Here is a 19,266-nt window from a genome sequence, read left to right on the forward strand (position 1 = left end):
CAAAATATTGGAATGCTTGAGACCACGAGGGCCATTTCTCATTCAATCCATCACCTTTTACTACAGCTTCTCCCCTATTTTTTTGTCTTTGCATATTTTATGGCCAACCTTTCCATAGAAGTTAAACAACAAAACAAAAATATACAGTGACTTCTAGGGGCATGCAAGGTAGTGTGGGATGCATCTGTGCAAGCATCGCAGCTTGCTCTGATACAAAGAAAAAGGGTGCAATTTGCTCTCATAGCCTCCTTTGCCCATGTCCAACTGTTTTGGTTCTGATACATTTAAAAAACATGAATTTTGCTGTTGTTTTAAGACCAAGTCTCACTGTGTAGCTCTGGTTGTCCTGGAACTCATTGTGTAGACCAGGTTGGCCTTGAACTCACAGAGATCCACCTGCATATGCCTCCCAAGTGCTGGGATTAAAGGTATGGGCCACCACATCTGGCTAGAGCATGAATTTCAAATTCATGATTCAATTAATATGCAGGAGGGAAAGACTCAATGGCCCTAGACACTTTTATACCATCTGGTGCCATTTATGAGGTACAGCTTATAGAAGGCATACAATAAGTATCTCTTGTCCAAGAAAAATAGAAAATTTCACCAAATACAAGTTGGACACACAGGTGAACTTGGATGGCAGGATGTGTAAACCATGGCAATAAGAGCCCAGACATGGTGCTCCTTATGAAAATGATGCAAAGCAAAAGTGTAGTGAGCCAGGATCACGGCAATTTATTAGAGATCTGCTCCAACAACCCAGAAGAAACATCCACATGGCAGAGTATAATTAATCTTGTTTTTATACTGTCCATCATAAATCACTAAGATTTCTAAAAAGGCCAACTAGAAACCTAAAGTCAAATTATCATATGGGACATGCCAACATAAAAACAATACAAAGTGAGGAAAATGTGAGAACCTTGATATACGGCGAGTACACCCTCAAAGTCCACTTTGGCTGAGGAGTAGTGGTGTAGACTTACAAAAATGTTTTGTTACGAATCCAGATTCCCTCAGGAATCATATGGGGTATGTGTGGATCAATTTATTTCACCTATAAAAGCCCAGGAGAAGCTATTTGTGAAAGTGCAGCCCAGTCGCAGTAAGATAACCAAGCATTTTGGAGATGAGATGATCACAAAGAAGATAAGCAGTGTTGGAGTGGAACCAACCGGAGCCTGGAAGACAGTGTGAGCTGCAGAGGATGGAGCCAGAGAAGTGACCCAAGCCCTTTGAAGGAGCTCAGCTCATGAACATAATCCCAGATATTGAACTTTGCATTATTTATACTGTTGATAGAACTTTTAAAGTTCTATGTTTTATATTTTGGTATTAATTTTAACATGCCATCTTGGGGATAAATGAGAAAGGAAAGGTTCTAAGTGAAAAGTGATGTGCTCATGTGTCAAGTTGACCAGGGGTCAGTTGTGATGGCTAGTTTTTTTTTTGTTTGTTTGTTTTTTTTTTTTTTTTTTTGGTTTTTCGAGACAGGGTTTCTCTGTGTAGCTTTGCGCCTTTCCTGGAACTCACTTGGTAGCCCAGGCTGGCCTCGAACTCACAGAGATCCGCCTGGCTCTGCCTCCCGAGTGCTGGGATTAAAAGCGTGCGCCACCACCGCCCGGCGTGATGGCTAGTTTTATGTCAACTTGACACAAACAGAGAAGAGGGAGCCTCAACTGAGAAAGTGTCCATAGGAATTTGGGCTATCTGCAAGCATATAGGGCATTTTATTAATTAGTGATTGGTGTGGGTAGGGTCACTACTCGGCTGGTAGACCTGGGTTCTATAAGGTTGAGCAAGCAATGTGGAGCAAGCGAGTAAGCAGCAACCTCTGTGGCCTCTGCTTCAGCTCTTGCCTTCATGTTCCTCTCCTGCTTGAGTTCCTGCCTTCCAACTGCTTTGGGTGATGAACGATTATATGACAGTGTAAGTGAAATAAACCCTTGCCTTGACAGGTTGCTTTTTGTTATGGCATTTTATCTCAATCGCAATCCTAAGAAAATCCATGCAGTGACCCCAGGGCTGCGGCTGAGTTCAGATGCAGTTCTACTGCCATACCCACATCCTAGCTGAGAATGCATAGTTTTTGCAGGTGCAGCAGCTACTGTCCTTACTGCATAAATGTACAGCTGATGAGAGACTCAATTCTCATTGCAAAACACAAGGCTGAGAATTTCCTCAAGGTTAATCCACTGTAAAAACAGCTAACCTTTCCTTGGGCCACAAGATGGAGTGCAACTCTTCCCCAGGTAGAACTGTTCCATGTTGGCAGGAAAGACCAGTCCCTTCGGCGACAGTGAATTGTTTCCTTTCCTTTCTAGATAAACTTGGTTTTTGTAAAAGATTTTATTTTCATTTTATTGTTAAGTGTGTGTGTGTGTGTGTGTGTGTGTGTGTGTATGAGCACATGTAGTGTTTTGTGCATGTGACAGCAATGCCTGAGGAGGCCAGAAGAGAGCATCAGATCCCATAGAGTTGGAGTTACAGATAACTGTGAACTGTCCACTATGGGTGGTGGGAAGCAAACTCCAGTTATCTGCAAGATCAGCACATGCTCTTAACCACTGAACTGTCTCTCCAACCACTATACATAGATGTTAAGGCCTCTCAAATCTTCTCTTTCTGGTCTGTGTGCCTTGCAAATTTCCCCCAAAACCAAGCCAACTTTTGCATGTTCTCATGATTGTTCTCACAAACACAACAGTAACAACACTAGTGTCCAGACCTTCATGACACCTTCTTACATAACCTACTCAAAAAGCAAATTTAAACCCTTTCTCCTTTAAATGCTAAAGTTAGTGACCTTTTTTGGCTATTTCCACCACTCTGAAGTCTGGGGTGTGTACTAGTCATAGCCATACCCCTGTCCCCTTCCAGTTCTACCCAAACAGCATATCCATGTTAATCTAAGTCTCTATTTGTGTGAGGCTTCCATTATCCAGAGATGATTAATACAGAGAACAAAAATCCAAATAAAAGAGCTTATGTGTGAAAACAGTTTATCTAAGAAAACAGTTTGGCAGTTCTGTACAAGGCTAAACAAATGTATTTGTTTTTTTTAAATTGTGGATAGGGGATTGTGCATGTGTATGTGTGCCTCATCACCACACCTGATGTGTGTGCATGTGGAGGCCTGAAGTTGACATTGGGTGTCTTCCTCTATTGTTCTCCCTTTTCTTTTGTGCCTATATGGTCTTTCACTGAACCTGGAGCTCGTCCTTTCAGCAAGACTGGCCAGCCAATGAACTCCAAGGCCAACTGTCTCTGCCCTCTCCAGTGGGTGCTGAGTTTTCAGAGATGGCCACCACAAACAGGCTTTACATGAGTTGTCTGGATCTAAACATAAGTCCTTACACTTGTACAGCAAGCACATGACCACCTGGCCCATCTTCCCTGCTCCCAAAACACTTGCTTTAAGAGCAGGTTATATAACTTAAAAATCCCTCTCTCCTTCACACAGGGGAAATGAGAAAGTCACACAAGCTGAAAGAGGTTGTTTGCAGTGGCTCCCTGGTAACCATCACTTACTAGAAAGAATCTGCATGTTCTCGATAAATGCCAGTATTCCCACACACACACAGAATATTGCTCCGGTACCAGTCTAGAACAGCAACAAGACGTATGATACCATTCTGTGACATTCTAGAAGGAGAAAGTCACAGGGACAGACTCCAGACCAGTGTTGTCAAGGACGGTGGGTAAAAGGTATGACCAAACTTTTCAAGGCCTTTAGAATTGTTCTGGATCCTCATTGGACTGTTGGTTACAGGAGTATGTGTGCTTTCCAAAAGTCTGAGAACTATGCAGTTTTATTGTATAAAAATCACACCTAAATAATCCAAGTTTTAAACAGCTTTAAAATATGAACATTAAATCATAAAAGACAGAACAAGAAATATCTATCGAAATCTATATTAAGAGAGAGAGAGAATGGGAGAGACTGAATACACTTCAAATGGAGACTACTGAAGTTTATATTGACACAATTGGAATGATACTTGATCTGGAAAGAGAAGGTAAGAAGTTTATTTTATGTCCTCTTCAAACACATTTCAGCTATAATTATAAATATGTGTTAATTGTCGGGACAGAAAAAGAATCTATTTTTATTTGTTATATAACTTCTCCATCAAAATCTATGCCAGCAGGACACCATCTTTCATTTCACACTTGACTTTTCCTAGCCTCGTTGAAAAAGAGGTCTTTTTTTTTTCCCGGAAAATTTTAGGATATCCTATTTCACCAAAGATGTTGCTTAAGCCTTTAGAAAGTTCTCATATTTCTCTTGGGCACTTACCACACCAACATTCTGGCAAATTTTCTGCTGCAGAAGAGTTATTTGACCTAACCCAGTCTTACCTTAATTGGGCCCCAGACATTTGACCAGTTTACCAATGTCCTTTCCATACAGTCCACTAACATCTTTCCTGTTTTAAAAGATACGAAATTTCTCTTATTTTGCCTCTCTATCATGTGTATCTGAGGGATGAATGAAGAGGGCGGGGAGGCATATAAAACTGCTGTTTTTAAGTAAGTTTGCGAGAGGGAATATTCAGGTCAGAGATGGTGCTCTACTGACTATCTTCCTGGAACAACGGCTTCTTGTGGCGGTGCTGTCCTCAGCCAGGTATGCGGGCTCCCACAATGAACCTCGCAGCAGCTTCAGATTACTGACTTGATTGCCACAAGATTGGGCCTGCTATCATTCCCTTGTTCAATGAAGGAAAGGCTCACAAGTCTCAGGAGAGATTCAGAAGCCCCTCATTAGGCCCATCCCCTCTGCCTTTTCTTGGGTGGTGGAGCTGCCCTTAAGTTGCTCATGCTCCTTTAAGTGAATCCTTACCCAAGCTCCTGTACGTAACTCCAAGTAAATGTACTGGTTCACAAAACTCACTTATGGGTAGAATCATTTCTTTGGTGCCCTTCCTGGGGTGAATAGATATTTTTTTTTCATGTCTCCTCGGGAAAAGTTAAGCCCTGAGTGTGGCAGGATACTAAGTTGAGATAGACAACCTGACCTCCAGCATATGGCTTAACATTCAGTGAGCATTCATTGAGCAACTGCCAGACTGAGTCTTAAACATGCCCTTGATTATTAAGGTAACACTTCTAGTGTGTGCATGAGGTCATGTCTATTGGTACTCCTATTGGATCAATGAACTAAAGCACCTCAGCTAATGCTAAGTGCGTTGCCCAGACACATCCTGAAGGTCCTCTGCACCTCTGCATAACTGTTCATCTTGCCTAGCTAGACAACTCGCACATTTAATGTGATCACCACTGCTGCTCTAGGCCCCACCATGACAACCATAGGATGCGGAGGTTGAGAAGAACCTAAGAGCAGGGCTGAGCCCCATTCTGTCCCAGGTTTCAAGGATAGTCAAGGACCACACCCATCAAGCAGTCCACAGAGATCTGTCAAATCACTTGAGACTTGGCATGTGCTTAAGAGAACAGCACCAATACCTTCCCCAGCAGCCAGGCAACTGAGGAGCAGCAGGGAGCAAAGAAATCCCCCTTGCCAACCTGCTCCTCCAAGCCCCAGAGATACGGGAAGTTGGCTGTGGGAGGCAGTGAGGCGGGCCACCCCTGTCACTGGCAGCTGCGCCATCCTTCTCCGGCTGTACGAGCAGCTTCTTGCACCCACACTTTAGCAAAACCAGACTAAATATAGCCACATTTTCTCTTATGAGCCAGCTCAGAGAGGGTGGCACTGCTCCATTCCACTTCAGAAAACCAGGCAGGAACCAGCATGATTTACAAGAGCACAGCTCCTCTCACTTGCTCCTGTGGTTTCCAAAAGAGTCACATGCAGGATCCAAATGGGCTGGAGAGCGCTGACGTTCAGCCAAGCCAATGACAGAGCCCTTAGGAAACAGAACATGCTACAGTTGACTTAGGAGCCTTTTCTTCCTCTTTCCTGTCTATAGGGCAACATAACCACACTACTAGGATTAGGGAGAAACCCCATTAGGAAGAACACATTATACATACATGTTCCATGCCCTTCACCCACTACCCACCCATAAATCCTAATGAAAGGCTCACTCAATGCTGCTCCTCCTCCATTAGCCTGTCCCTAAATGCCCCATTTGTTCTCAGACCTCCCACGTTATTGTTGCTTGTAATTTTATTTAGCACTTACAGCACTGAGTGAATTTGGCTTCTCTTTCACCAAATTGTAGGTAGGGGAGGAGGAGGCAGGGGAACAGAAAGGCTCAGGTCCCTTCCTTATTACATCTGCCACCATATCTGGTGTAGTTCTTTGCACATGGACAGCACTCTAAAATGATCATCACCAGGAATATAAAACCGGTCTGAAGACCACAAATGAGAGCTGGCAATAGTCCCCCCCCTTTCTCCTAATGAATCAAAGGTAGAGCATCTTTGGAGTTCAAGCATAGGCTTCAGATTCCTAATGACCTCTCTCTGTGACCACATCACCACAGCAGCCATTGTGACTCAGCACTTCACACAATTCCTCCAGGAGAGGTTTCCACTGTTGCCTTCTTTATTCCTGCCCTTGTTCATTCTGGCATATGAGAACAGTAAGCCAATGAGGAAAAAAGGGCAAGATGAAAGGATTTAGTAAGGGCTGGGCTATGTTAGGCAACCGTGGGATTAGACCAAGCCCTGTCTAAGAGTGAATGAGAAAGCGGCAAGAGCCATGGGAGTGGCAGGAACCCCTGCCACAGCAAGTTTCCAATCAGGGTTTTGAGGCCTGGTTTCTTATTCATGTAGTCACTCCCTAGGAATTTTCAGTGACGAGGAGTAACTAGTCACCATTCTTATTTTCAAAAAACAGTGATCACCAGGAGCTGATGAGGCAGGTAACTCAGAGCTAGTAGACTAGAAAACAAAATGGAATTAAGCAAAAGAAGAGAAAAAAGGAACCTTTGATGACATGTGTAGTGGAAGAGAACTGGAAGAGTTTGGATGGAGACACTCACAGGAAAGCACACCCACTTTCTCCCTGCTTCTACAGGTGAACAGAGTTGGGAGTTCTTCAGCATGGTGGCCGGGATGCAATTCAAACAACTCACAATCCCACTCAGTGATTCACTCAGGTCTCATCCATTCATTCGGAAGGTACACATGGGTTTGACATCAGACAGTATGAAAAGTCCAGGTAGGATAGCACTTAAAAGCATACAAGGGCAGGGAAGCTACCTCCCCATTGCATGGTACAGGGAGGTTTCAGTAGAATGGTTGTGGTCCCCCTCTTCATCTGCTCACAGTCCCTCCCGAGGCGGGGGAGTGGAGAGAGGATAGGCATCTCATATGCATACCTGTGAAAGCCACAAGGCACAGGTCACTCAGTCCCTGTCTCCGTTTCTTTGGGGGTATACCTGGAAGCTATGGGTATCAGTTCTGGCTACTCTCAGGCTCTCAGTGAGAGAGGAAGTACCTCTACAAGGGTAAGCTCACCCACAGAGCAGTGTGAACACACTCACTTACTATATGATCCACAGTCTGAAAGGTGACCCAGATTGGCTTGTGATAAAGGTGGCATTGATATCTCATACTGTTATTCCTTTTTAGGGGTTTAGTTCTTAAATCAAGGTGGGTAGGTAGTGTCCACATTTCCTAGTCCTCAAAACCCACTCCCCCCATGACTGCTTCTCTTTACTACAAGTATCTGTTCTTTTCCTCTATTCCAGTTATTACCTAGTCTTCCAAGAGCCCAGTGATAAGCAGTGTTTTCCTTCTTACTACAGAAAAACTACAGAATCTGAACGAGTGGTAAGCTGCCATTTGATAAATCTATGATCAGTAAAGAACGAAAATTCAGATCATAAATGTCATTTAGAGCACACAGCTTTCCATTGTATTCCATTGAAATACTTTTCTTGATGGGAAGGGAGCTTCTAGTGCTGAAAATTGGAAGTCATTTTCTTGCCATTTAAGAGGAGCTATTCTGTTTGACCTGCCTGCCTGCCGTAGAAACACTAAGAGAAGAATGCTCACTCATCCCACTTTGTCAAAAAAAAAAAAAAAAATGCTAAGGATAAAGGAGTAGAGAAGGATCCAAGGACAAGGAGAGACACCCAGATCTCCAGATCTGGGGAATCATTTGTGTATTCCTGAAACAATTGTTGTCTCCTAAGTGCCAGGCTCTGCTCGGAGACTGCAGAGACAAAGATAACACCACCTCTACAGTTCCCTCTCTTCCTGTACACGATTACAACTCCTTTCTGATGGACAGAATCACATCAATAAGTAGAACGGCCTATAAGTCCTATGGATGGAGAATGGGTGACTAGAAGTCCTTCTCCATTTAAAAATATTTAACATGACAATACAATCTCAGAGTTAATGCAGAATGTAATATGGTATCCTATCCCATGGTTGTGTGTGTGTATGGGTGCAAAACCAGAAATGGAACAACTCATAGCTCCCCCCAGGAATTGATCACTTTTCAATCGTCCATCCATCCATCGATTCATTCATTCGCAGAGGATACACACTGGGCTAAAACACAAGGCCTAAACAGAAGACATCAATACCTTCGCCAGTGACATAAGAGCCTAGGCACCCACAAATGCAAAACAAAGAAAAGGCCATAATTAGGATAATAAACAAACAAATAGGACATTTTTAACTCAGGTCAATGTGATACATACATACGCGTGTGTGTGTGTGTGTGTGTGTGTGTGTGTGTGTGTGTGTGTGTGTGTGTCACCGTAACCGTAAAACACTAAACAAAGGGCACCCCTTTCCATGTTAAATGGAAAGCCGCACATTCAGCAAAATGAGTAAGGGCCCTACTTGCAATTAACATTTTTACAAGTTCAAGTTTACTTAAGAGGAGGATTACGCATTATAAAAACCTTCTAATTTGTTACTAATTAGAGGATGTGGCTGGCATGAATAAGTAAAATGTCAGGGCGTAAAACAGGTGCTAAGCAGTGGGGCTTCCTCTTAAAGGAAAGGAATGACAATGAGTAAAAGTAACATTTGTAGTTAACCTGTGTTCTAGGCCCCTTTCTATAAGACCTGTCCTCTATTACACTATTCCCAACAATCAAACAGTAGCAAGCCCATTTTTTTTTCTTCCAGATAAAGACATGAAAGTCCAGATGCTATTACAAACTATATTTCCTTTCCAGTTCCTCTGATAAAATTCCTCTTTCCCTGGCTCACTATTTCTCAGTGAACATGTGTAAACTGGTCAATGTTTGGTCACGACCTGGGACTTCTGTATATGACGGTCATTCTGAATAAGACATTTAGCACCTTGATGGTCCAAAGGCACAAAAGGCCTAATAGTAGCCTCGTACTAGGAGAACTATGCAACTCTGAACAGCAGATGAAAACAGTAGCTTTGAGTATTCAAATATTGAGGCTAAGGAGGGGGACCCTTCCTTGAATAAATACCTTGAAACTTCCTTTCTATGACATTTGGGCCCCCTTAGGGAGTCAATTATAAAAATTCCGTGAATGTTTGTTGTGCAATCCACCGGCAGGTTTTGAGGGTCTCCTATGGTCCAAGGTCTATGCTATTGCCTGGGAAATTGAAGTGTATGGTCTCCATTCCTCCAATGCCTCAGAGTCCAGTGAAAGACATATTAAGTGTGGTAAGTGTAGGGCAGATTTAAGCATAGTGGCTAGGGAAGAGTCAAGTAGGAGGTGCCCATGACTTGGAAAGGCAGAAGAGTGGAAGGTCTGGAATGGGTTCCTGGAGGAAATGTTCTCTTTCCTGAGCGTTGACGGACCATAGGAAAATATCAAAGAAGGGCCTACTTCATGCTGAAAGAACTCTCTTTGCCAAAACTACAGCAGGAATTCCTTTGCAGTGCAAGTTTAGAACACTTTCTTCACCCATCTACTTCAATCCTCCTTGTGATTCAGACCCAGGGGCTCCTGTCTACGACATAGGCATTTCAGGCAAGGAAGTCACTAGAACTTAACATAAGCTCTTTGAAGTCTACACTCACTTTTCAGAACCCTTGTTTTTGTAAGGTCTGGTTTTACTGGTACAAACCCCCACAAGGCAAGAAATATGACTAATTCTATTCTATAGTTCTCAAAGTGAACAGGAAATTATCTTTAAGAACACTGTGGACTGCCAGCAAGTGGGAGGGAGTGTCCCTCACTTGGAGACACAAAAGAGAGATCATAATCAATGTCACCTGATGGGTAAGGTGAATAGGTGGTGGAAGGTAAACAGATTTTGTTCTGAAGCTCAGTAGTGGACTCTGTGTTGGCTTTCTGTTTCTGTGGCATATCTATCTATCGATCTATCTATATATCTTAAATCTATCATCTATCCCTATATCTATCAATCATTATCTATCTATCTATCTATCTATCCATCTATTGTCTATCTGTTACCTACCTACCTATCTACTTGACTACCTGAGAGAAGGGCAGGGGTTTGTGTTGGGGAGGTGATCATTTTGGTTGGTACAATTGAAGAAGTGGAAAGTAAAGGCATCAGGCTGAGAATCTCTGATCCTGAGATGGCCCAGAGGCCACCACTCCTGAATTTACAGGTGTTGAGCATGTGAGCTGGGCTGTTGCTACTTCAGAGTCAGAGTATTTCACTTTCTGTCTCCTGGGACAGAGAGGTGAGGCAGAAGAAAGAAACCCTGTGGGTTTTTCTTGTCTGTAGCCTACAAGGAACCGGCTCATTTCCCTTTGGCAAGCAGCCTGATGCAGCTGGCAACCATGCCTTCCTTTTCTTACTTCAGGTCCCCTCTAGCCCTAAGTGCACTCGGGAACCATAATTCTGGAAGTGAAGGTAGGTTCCCCATGTAACCCCACGCTCATATTTCATCTCATTATAGAGGTACAATGAGACCTCCAATTTGACATTAGACACACTTCTTGTCCACAAGTCCCTTTGCCCCTAGGAACTACCCTGAACAAAATGTCTGTGCTCTAAAGTAAGTGAAAGTGACGTGAAAACTAGGATCCCTCAAAAATTGCCTGACGCAACTCTTAACCAGAAAGTTCAAAAGAGGCAGGGCTGTGCAATCAAAATGGCAAATCAAATTCGAAGTTCAAAATTACACGAGGAAAGAGGAAGGCAGTCTTCAAAGAATAAAATTTCCCAATCCAAGCGGCTGACTATACCTCGATCCTGTGAACTTTCGCTAACCTTGGACAGGACTACACAGGAACAGGTGTGAAGACACCCTCATTCTAGGGGCATACCTGCTGCAGCCACTGCTGGGTACATACAGCAAGGGGTCCTCGACCCAATGGCAGTCTCAGCCTTCTGGATGACGCACCTGGCTAGGGTCTTCTCCCACGTTTGGATGGCAAAGCCAGCATCCCCAGCCTACCCTCGCTGGAGGGGACAGGGAAAAGGGCAAGTCGGGGCTGAATCCTCGCGCTGGACTTCCCGGCTTTCCACCCATTTCCAGCACATTGCTTAGGACTGGGAGCGCTCTCTCCTTCACCTCCTACCCTGAGGTCCTGCGCACTTAAAAGGTCGCTCAAAGGCAAGCGAATCAAGCGCCTCCTGGCCTTGCAGGGCTCAGGTGAGTACCAAGTGGTATGAAGGGGAAGGGGCCCGCTCGCCGCCACCCCCTTTTCTCTCCTCCCCGCCGGAGCCGAGCTTCATCAGGGATGTGTGAATTGGGGTGCGCGGCTTAAGAGGGAACTTAAAACGCCCCAAGCGTCCCTTACCTTCCACAGCCATTCTCTCAGAGCTTGCCTAACGCATGCATAATTTTCTTGGCCGAGGTACTCCTCCTGCCCCGCGCTCCCCCCCCGCCCCTCCTCTCGCTTTCGCCTAAATATTCTTCGCTCATCTGCTCCAGGACCAACCTGCTGCGGTCACGCAAAGCGAGCAGCCGGCTCCTGCTCCGCGCGAAGCCACATGGGAGTGGTAGTCCGTTCTCTCTATCCCCACCCGAGCAGCCGCCCAGGTGTCCCTTGGAGTTCAATTTTGCCGCCACAGTAAGACTGTATATCTAGACTCCGTGGCATCAGACTGACTACTTTCTCTTCTAGGCTCCTCTGGAGGGAATCTTGAGAGTGTTGGCATTTGAAAGGACTACATCTCCCAGACTGCCATGCGCCTGGTTTCTTTCAGCTTTGAGAGGAGGGACCCTTGATTGAGATCTTAGCTGTCAATTAGAAGCTCTTGGGCACCTAGCGGTCTTTGGGAGGGAGGCGGCGGGGCAGTGGGTGATGTGCTGTCTTGTTGGACCGCTGGACCCTTGGCATTCTGGGTCAATGAGGAGAGCATAGGCGTCGGTTGTCAGTGCCTGTGCCCCCTGGGCCAGGGACCTGCTGCACAGGGTGCAGTTGAAACTTGTTCCTATGCATCCTGTAATGTTTGGGGTTGTGGGGAATCCCGCCATGAGAGACAGCTGACTTCTGATCCTCTCCGTTGTTCTCAGGGTTAAATAGATGCGGGGGAGAGGAGCTTAAAAATCTCCCAAAGGCAACATCTTTAAGGAACTGATAGGATTACATCATAGGACATCAGAGCATGGGACAGCTGGCTTGCACCGTGAGAGGCTTTCTGTCAACTTTCCTGGCTAGGGAGTTCCATGACCTGCTGTGATAGAGCCTTATAAGTAACATTGTACATAGTTCAGTTTATTTCAGCCTCTGAACGTGACCTTCCTCTGGGCCTGGCTCGCGACACTTAAGTAGGAAGAATAAAGGGGGAATCTGCGTATGGCAGAATCTCAGACCTGGAAGATATTGCTGAAAATTAAACTTCCCAGCAGTTTTCTCCTATATTCAAAAATATAGACTCACTTATGCCTAGTAGGGATAAGCAAGTGGCCTTGGGAACCTCCGAAGTGAGTTAAGACTTTAAAGGACTTGAGCTCATATATGTCTGTTGTGATGAAACCATCTAGCCCCAACTTTTCTGTCCACCCTCCACTGTTTTGTTGTCTTTTAAGCTGCCTTGCGAAAGAACGCTAAGGAAGTAATTCGGGAGTTCTGGTCCTTCCGTTGTCGCCCGCTTACTTTTCTTTGTCTTGATCACCAGAAAGACTGTGTTCTCGGCTTTATTTCAGGGTGGAAATGTGCACACCTGTTTTTTGTTCTTGTTTACTGGTGACTAAGGCAAGCTTGTCCTCCTGTGGGGTAATGTAACTGTGTGCAAATATAATATTTTAAAAGCTACTTTGTGTAACCATTCAACGCCACTGATGTTACTTTCATTCTCAGTCTACAGAAGCGTATGCAAATCAAACCTAAGTCATTCATTCTGTCCAGGGAGGCAGAGTCCATGAGAAAACAATTTTCTAACCGAATATGCCATCAAGCATTGAAAATATGGACAAAAATGAAATCCAGCCTCTTCCTTGTGGCTTATTGTATATTAAATTATCAAAGCATTGAGCTTCTCTTTAGAGTGAATGAATAGCAAAGAGAGCCAGAGAAAAGACATTGCCAATGGTCCTCACCCATGACGGTATAAACACATGTACCTAAATGTCACCTTAGGGCTTTTAAAAAAGTCCACAGCAAAAGCTTAAAGTCATTAGCTGTTTTCGAACTTTTAATGATTTGGGTAATATTAAACCTTTAAAATCACTGGGATCCGCTGTTAATGCAAACATTCATTTCAGTTCAAGTCTTTAATATCCTTTCTAGCTGGTGGGTCTGCTAGTTGTTTTTAGTATAAGTAAGATGTGAAGGAAATACTGGCTAACGACATAAAATAGCCTATGTTGAAATATTTTTGAGTAACTAAATAGAGTAATTTTATGTGGTTCAAACTAAAAGACAATAGGCTTCAACGAAGCAGATGTTTTAAATTGTGAGCTAGTGCTGGAGTTGTCTAGATTCTGGGGTGAGGACAATAAATAGTCAAAGACACCGTGAGTCCTAAAGAATAACATATTGAGTGAATTACTAGTATATATAAGAATATTGACTAACTTTTCTCGTCACTGTGACAAAATGCCAGACAATGGGAACTTCCCAGAGGAGGGGATTGTTTGGACTCATGGTTTCAAGGGTGTTTTTTGTCCATCCTAGCAGGGAAGGAATGATGGTAGGATTGAGGAATAGAGACGCCTCATGTAGCAACAGACAGGAAGTGCAGAGAAAAGACCAGACTCAGAAAGAGCTAGAGCCCTTAAGAGCCGAATGATCTGTTTCTGCTGGACAGACTCTTACTTCCTAAAGTATCAACAGGTACCAATCATTCAAATCTCGAGCCTGGGAGAGACAGTTCAGATTCCAACCTTAAGAGACGGCCTCCCAGAAACCTGAAGTTTGAGCCAGATGATGAGAAACAAACTCAAGTCAGAGGGACAAAGTAGAAGGCAGGGCATCCCTAGTGGTGTTTACAGCACATATGCAAGCAGAGAGGGAAGAAAAGACCATGAGCTTTCATGGAGGGTCTAGGACAGGATGTACCTGTCAAGGTACTGAGAAATGTCCAAGAGCACAAGTGCCTTGTGTTCTATCTAGAGGGCCCTGGCTCTCCCTAAAACTAAAAGGAAGGAAAGAAATGAAGGATACTAAATTGGGCAGCAAAATGTTCAAATTCATCCACTGAGAAATTCCAATGGTTTCTGTGCATAGCATCCTACCTAGGTCCTTTCATATTAACTTATCAGAACATTACTTTTTAAAAATCATCTTTACCTAGTTATTTGCTATTCAAACAATAACAATGAAGGGTCTATTGACTGACTTCATGGGCCAGGTAGCCACAGTACAAGCAGAACATTTTACTTTTTTCTTACTTATCACTCCTAACAACTGGAACTGGGAGTCGGAGTTTTCATCTTGTACCTAAGGAAACACAAGTACATAAGGATTGATGATTTGACCGTATATATCCAGTTCAGCCCAGTCTGTGAACTCCTTTGTAGACATTCATTCTCTCATTCTTCCTTATGAATGGATCTTGATGGTATTTAGAATGACTAAATGTTCTACCCTTCCTTTTGTGACTGAGGTCTGGCTAATTGGATGTAGCAAAACATTTTCAATGAGATTTTTAAAATAGTTTCTTAAGAGATAGAAATGGAAGCTAATATTGTTCATTTTTTACCCATTCCCCCTTCCTCCAGCCTGATGCCTGTAAAACAGTATTAAGGTTATAATCCCAAACCAGTGGCTGGTTCCATAGCTCTCTCTTCAACCGGTTCTATAAAAGAATGACTCTGGGCAGAGATTAGAGGAATGAAAAAGCAAAACAAAATAAAAAAAAAAAAAAAACACTCCAACCAGATACAGCATTTCAGGCAGGAGACATAGGAAGTTAGTTACTACTAAATCAAAATCTATTGAACAACTGATTTAAGAATGAAGAATGAGTATGGGTGATTAGATCCCAGGTAAAAGGTGTACTTTGAAAATCAGTAACAGACAAGTTTTCCTGTTGTAGAATATTATTTTAAGATGTGTTACATTTGTTTGTGCTGTGGAACATTTGTTTAATGATGCAAAGATGTGTTGCATTCTTTTATGTTGCACTTGTTTAACTCTGTGAAGCTGTGTTACTGTGCCTGTTTAAAAAACCTGATGGTCTAATGAAGAGCTGAACAGCCAATAGCAAGGCAGGAGAAAGGATATGCAGGGCTGGTGGGCAGAGAGAATAAATAGAAGGAGAACTCTGGGAGGTAAAGAGAAGAAATAGCAAGAGAGCAAGGAAAGGAAGATTTCAGGGGCCAGCCACCCAGCCACTCAGCCACCCAGCCACCCAGCCACCCAGCCACCCAGCCACCCAGCTACACAACCAGCCAAAGTGTAAGAGTGAAAGTAAGAAAAGGAAAAACCCCAGAGGTAAAAGGTAGACAGGGTAATTTAAAGTTAATAAAAGCTGGCAAGAAAAAAGCCAAGCTAAGGCTGGGTTTTATAATTTATAGTTAAGAATAAGCCTCCACATGTGATTTATTTGGAAGTTGGGTGGTGCCCCCCCCAAAGAGCAAAGACAACTAACAACATTTTCCCTTGAAATGCTTTAAATTGTTAATAAAATGTGGGGCTGGACTATATTATATTTACATTCTTTTTGTTTGTTTGTTTGTTTGTTTTTTTGAGACAGGGTTTCTCTGTGTAGCTTTGTGCCTTTCCTGGAACTCACTTGGTAGCCCAGGCTGGCCTCAAACTCACAGAGATCCACCTGTCTCTGCCTCCCGAGTGCTGGGATTAAAGGCGTGCACCACCACCACCACCCGGCTATATGGCTATATTTACATTCTTAAAGACTAACTTCCCAGTGTGCTACAGAACACAGAGGAGAGACCACAAGGAAAGGCTTAACAATATCTTGCCAGATGTGGTGGTGTACATCTGTAATCTTGGCACCTGGGAGGCTGAAGAGGAGAGCTGAGAGTTTGAAGTCAGCCTAATCCATCATATTGTGCTATTCTTCTAAGTTTTCATATAACTTGGTTCACTATATTCAGTTTTCAAGGCAGCACATGGAGCTGGATACCCATAATATCAGGTGTGTGACTAATGGTATCCACCCCTGTGCTTGTATTCATGAAGATTAGGTGACTAGTGCAAATCAAAGCCTCAGCAGCCTCTCCTCTCTGTCTCTCTCCTTTCTCTTCCTCCCTCCCTCCTTCCTCCACCCCCTCCATGTGTGTTCTCCTACATGTTATGCTGTTGCAAAAGGCAGAAAGGGAGTTGTACTTTTGTAATGTAAGATGAGAGAAATATGTCCAACAGTGGTCAGAAGGTAAAATTCTGGGGGTATTCAATCAGTCAGAGGTAGGCGAAAAGGCTCCCCAAGTGTGGATGATGGATTACTGTCTTCATAAATCTGAAGGCATGATCTAGGGCTTGATCTGAATGTTCACAAATGCAAAGAGGGAAAAGAAAAATGAGACATAGGTTATGATTTAGACTGTAGCTTGGAAAGTGAGCCCACAGCTCACCCAAGATGTGCCTGGAAAGACAAGAAAAGTAGCAGTTGCAACAGTGGGTATTGCTTCCCGTATGCCTTTTCCAGCCTGTGCTATGCAGTAGCAAAAATGGAGCATTTGAAAAGTATTTCTGTGGGGTGGAAATATGAGTGTTATGTGTTCTGGGAAATCATGAGCTAATTTTTGCTCCACAGTTTTTAATGTTAATGAAATAATATTTGTTAGGTGTCATAGGTGATGCAGGGGCATGTTTATTAAAGTCACCTGGAATCCACATACAACATTTTTAAAGGTTCTTCTTACTCTCCAGGCTCATTTCAGAAAGAAAGAAAATAATATATACTACAACAAGGACTGCCCCAGGCCCTGGCTCCTTATGGGAACTGCTTTATTACTTCCCTCACAGACTCCTCTTAAGGACACAGAGATAAAGTAGTTAATACCTTGGACCTTGAAAACATAGATTTAGACTCAAAATCTGACTATGTCTATAGACTATGGACTAGCAGGGGGAAAAAATGAAGTAATTAACACCTCTGGCTATGACTTTCTCACCTGCATTGTGAACAATTTTCCATTTTTTAATAGGGTGTTTTTGAGAAACAATATCTGTGTATATAAGCAACTATCCTAGAATGTAAAAGTTCCAAGAGATGAATATTTATCACCTCACACAATTTCTGTGGCTCAAGGAGTCAGAGTCGGGAGCCAGAAAGATGTCTCAGTGGGTGAATTGGTTGTTATGCAATCATGAGGTTCAAAGTTTGGATCCCCAACATCCACATAAAAGCCAGGCATGGCAGCACAGGTGGCACAAAGACAGACGCATTTTGAAGATTTGGCAGCTAGCCAGCCTAGCAAACATGATAAGTTCAGTGAGAGAACATGTCTCAAAAATTTAGATGGAGAAGCAATTGAAGAATACAGCTTACATAAGCCTCTGAACACATGCATGCCTGCATGCCTTCGTGGAGGAGGTGTAATACCTAACACACACACACACACACACACACACACACACACACACACACACACGTAATCTGAGAATAAATCAGCGGTGTGGTTCTGGCACGGGGTCTTTTGGGAGGTTGCAGTTAGTCGGTCTGTCAGGACTGTACTCATCTGAGGGCTTGACTTGGGCTGGAGATCTACTCTAGACTGGCTGCCTCATACTTTGAAGTCAGTTCTGGCTGTTGGCAGGAAGCCTCAAAACCTTGTGGGATTTTTTTGGGGGTGGCCTCACAAAATCATAGCAGTCCTCTCTTAAAGAGTGATTGGAGAGAGCAAAGTGGAAGCCACAGGTCCTACCTGCTAAAAGCAATGAAGTCTAGTCCAAACCCAAGTGACAAGGAATAGGCTCCACTTTTTAAAGTGTCTAAGAATGTACAGCTTTATACTTCCATAAGAGGTAACATGGTTAAGATTCTTGTAGTAAAAATTAAGAGTTTGGTACATTGAATCAATTATTATGTGAAAGCTTAAATAGTATCTCATTCCAGTCCACCCCCTCAGTACCAACACAGTACTTATTTTGTGGAGTAGAATACTTGCTGAAGTAAAGATGTGTTACATTTATTTGTGCTGCAGAATAATTGTTTAACTATGTAAAGGTGTGTTGGTTTCGTTTATGCTGCATTTGTTTAATTATGTAAAGATGTGTTGCTGTTTTATCTTGCCTGCCTAAGGCATCTGATTGGTCTAATAAAAAGCTGAACAGCTAATAGCTAGGCAGAAGAGGAATAGGCAGGACTTCTAAGCAGGGAGAGTAAGTATGAGGAGGAATTAAGGTTCAAGGAAGAAAGAAAGAAAAAGAGACACCAGGGAGATGCCAGGGGCCAGACAGACAGACAGACGGAGAGGAAGCAGGAAAGTAGGAAATACAGAATGAAAGAAAGGTAAAAAGCCCTGAGGCAAAATATAGATGAATAGAAATAGGTTAAATTAAGTTATAAGAGCTAGTGAAACAAGTCTAAGCTAAGACTGAGCTTTCATTATTAATAAGAAGTCTTATGATTTGGGGGCTGACAGTCCAAGAAAGTCTGCTCCAGTACTTGGTACAGTGTCTTTTTTATCACATTAATTGTTGCTTGTCCTGTGTTTGGTTTTGGGCTAAGCATTTTATATGGAATATCTGTTAATCTTCACAATGAGATGCCAGTGAGTATCAGTCTCCTAATTTAATTTTAATATAATAAATTTTACAGAGAGTTCATGGCTTTGATAGAGCTAAGAATTGACTTCAAGTAATGCATTCTAAGATGCATCTTTTAACATCTTATTATATGGGTCTTTCCACCAACAAAGTCTCCAGAATTATTTCTGTGAGATATTTCTCCTCCTAAACTTATTTGCTTAAGACTATATTGGAAGTGAAATAAATACTATTTCTGTCATGAAGTCTATACTTCCAAGACCTTCTTTCAGATCTAGATTGTTCTAAAAATTTCCC

At 43.0% G+C, this 19,266-nt stretch overlaps 1 protein-coding gene and 1 long non-coding RNA gene across 2 annotated transcripts in view; one reads left to right on the plus strand and one right to left on the minus strand.

The window, feature by feature from the left end:
• Samd12 (sterile alpha motif domain containing 12) overlaps positions 1-11,774 on the minus strand; it is a 425,431-nt gene extending 413,657 nt beyond the window's left edge. Inside the window, exon 1 of the mRNA XM_052747811.1 lies at positions 11,644-11,774. Within this exon, the coding sequence (XP_052603771.1) occupies positions 11,644-11,656 (13 nt within the window). The 5' untranslated portion in view covers positions 11,657-11,774. The remainder of the gene's footprint in view (positions 1-11,643) is intronic.
• LOC128116505 (uncharacterized) overlaps positions 10,876-19,266 on the plus strand; it is a 74,720-nt gene continuing 66,329 nt past the window's right edge. The window contains exon 1 of the long non-coding RNA XR_008220487.1: positions 10,876-11,495. This is a non-coding gene — a long non-coding RNA (uncharacterized LOC128116505). The remainder of the gene's footprint in view (positions 11,496-19,266) is intronic.

Source organism: Peromyscus californicus, unplaced genomic scaffold (assembly GCF_007827085.1).
Source record: "Peromyscus californicus insignis strain IS unplaced genomic scaffold, ASM782708v3 Scaffold_20__1_contigs__length_68692818, whole genome shotgun sequence".
Taxonomy (NCBI): Eukaryota; Metazoa; Chordata; class Mammalia; order Rodentia; family Cricetidae; genus Peromyscus; species Peromyscus californicus.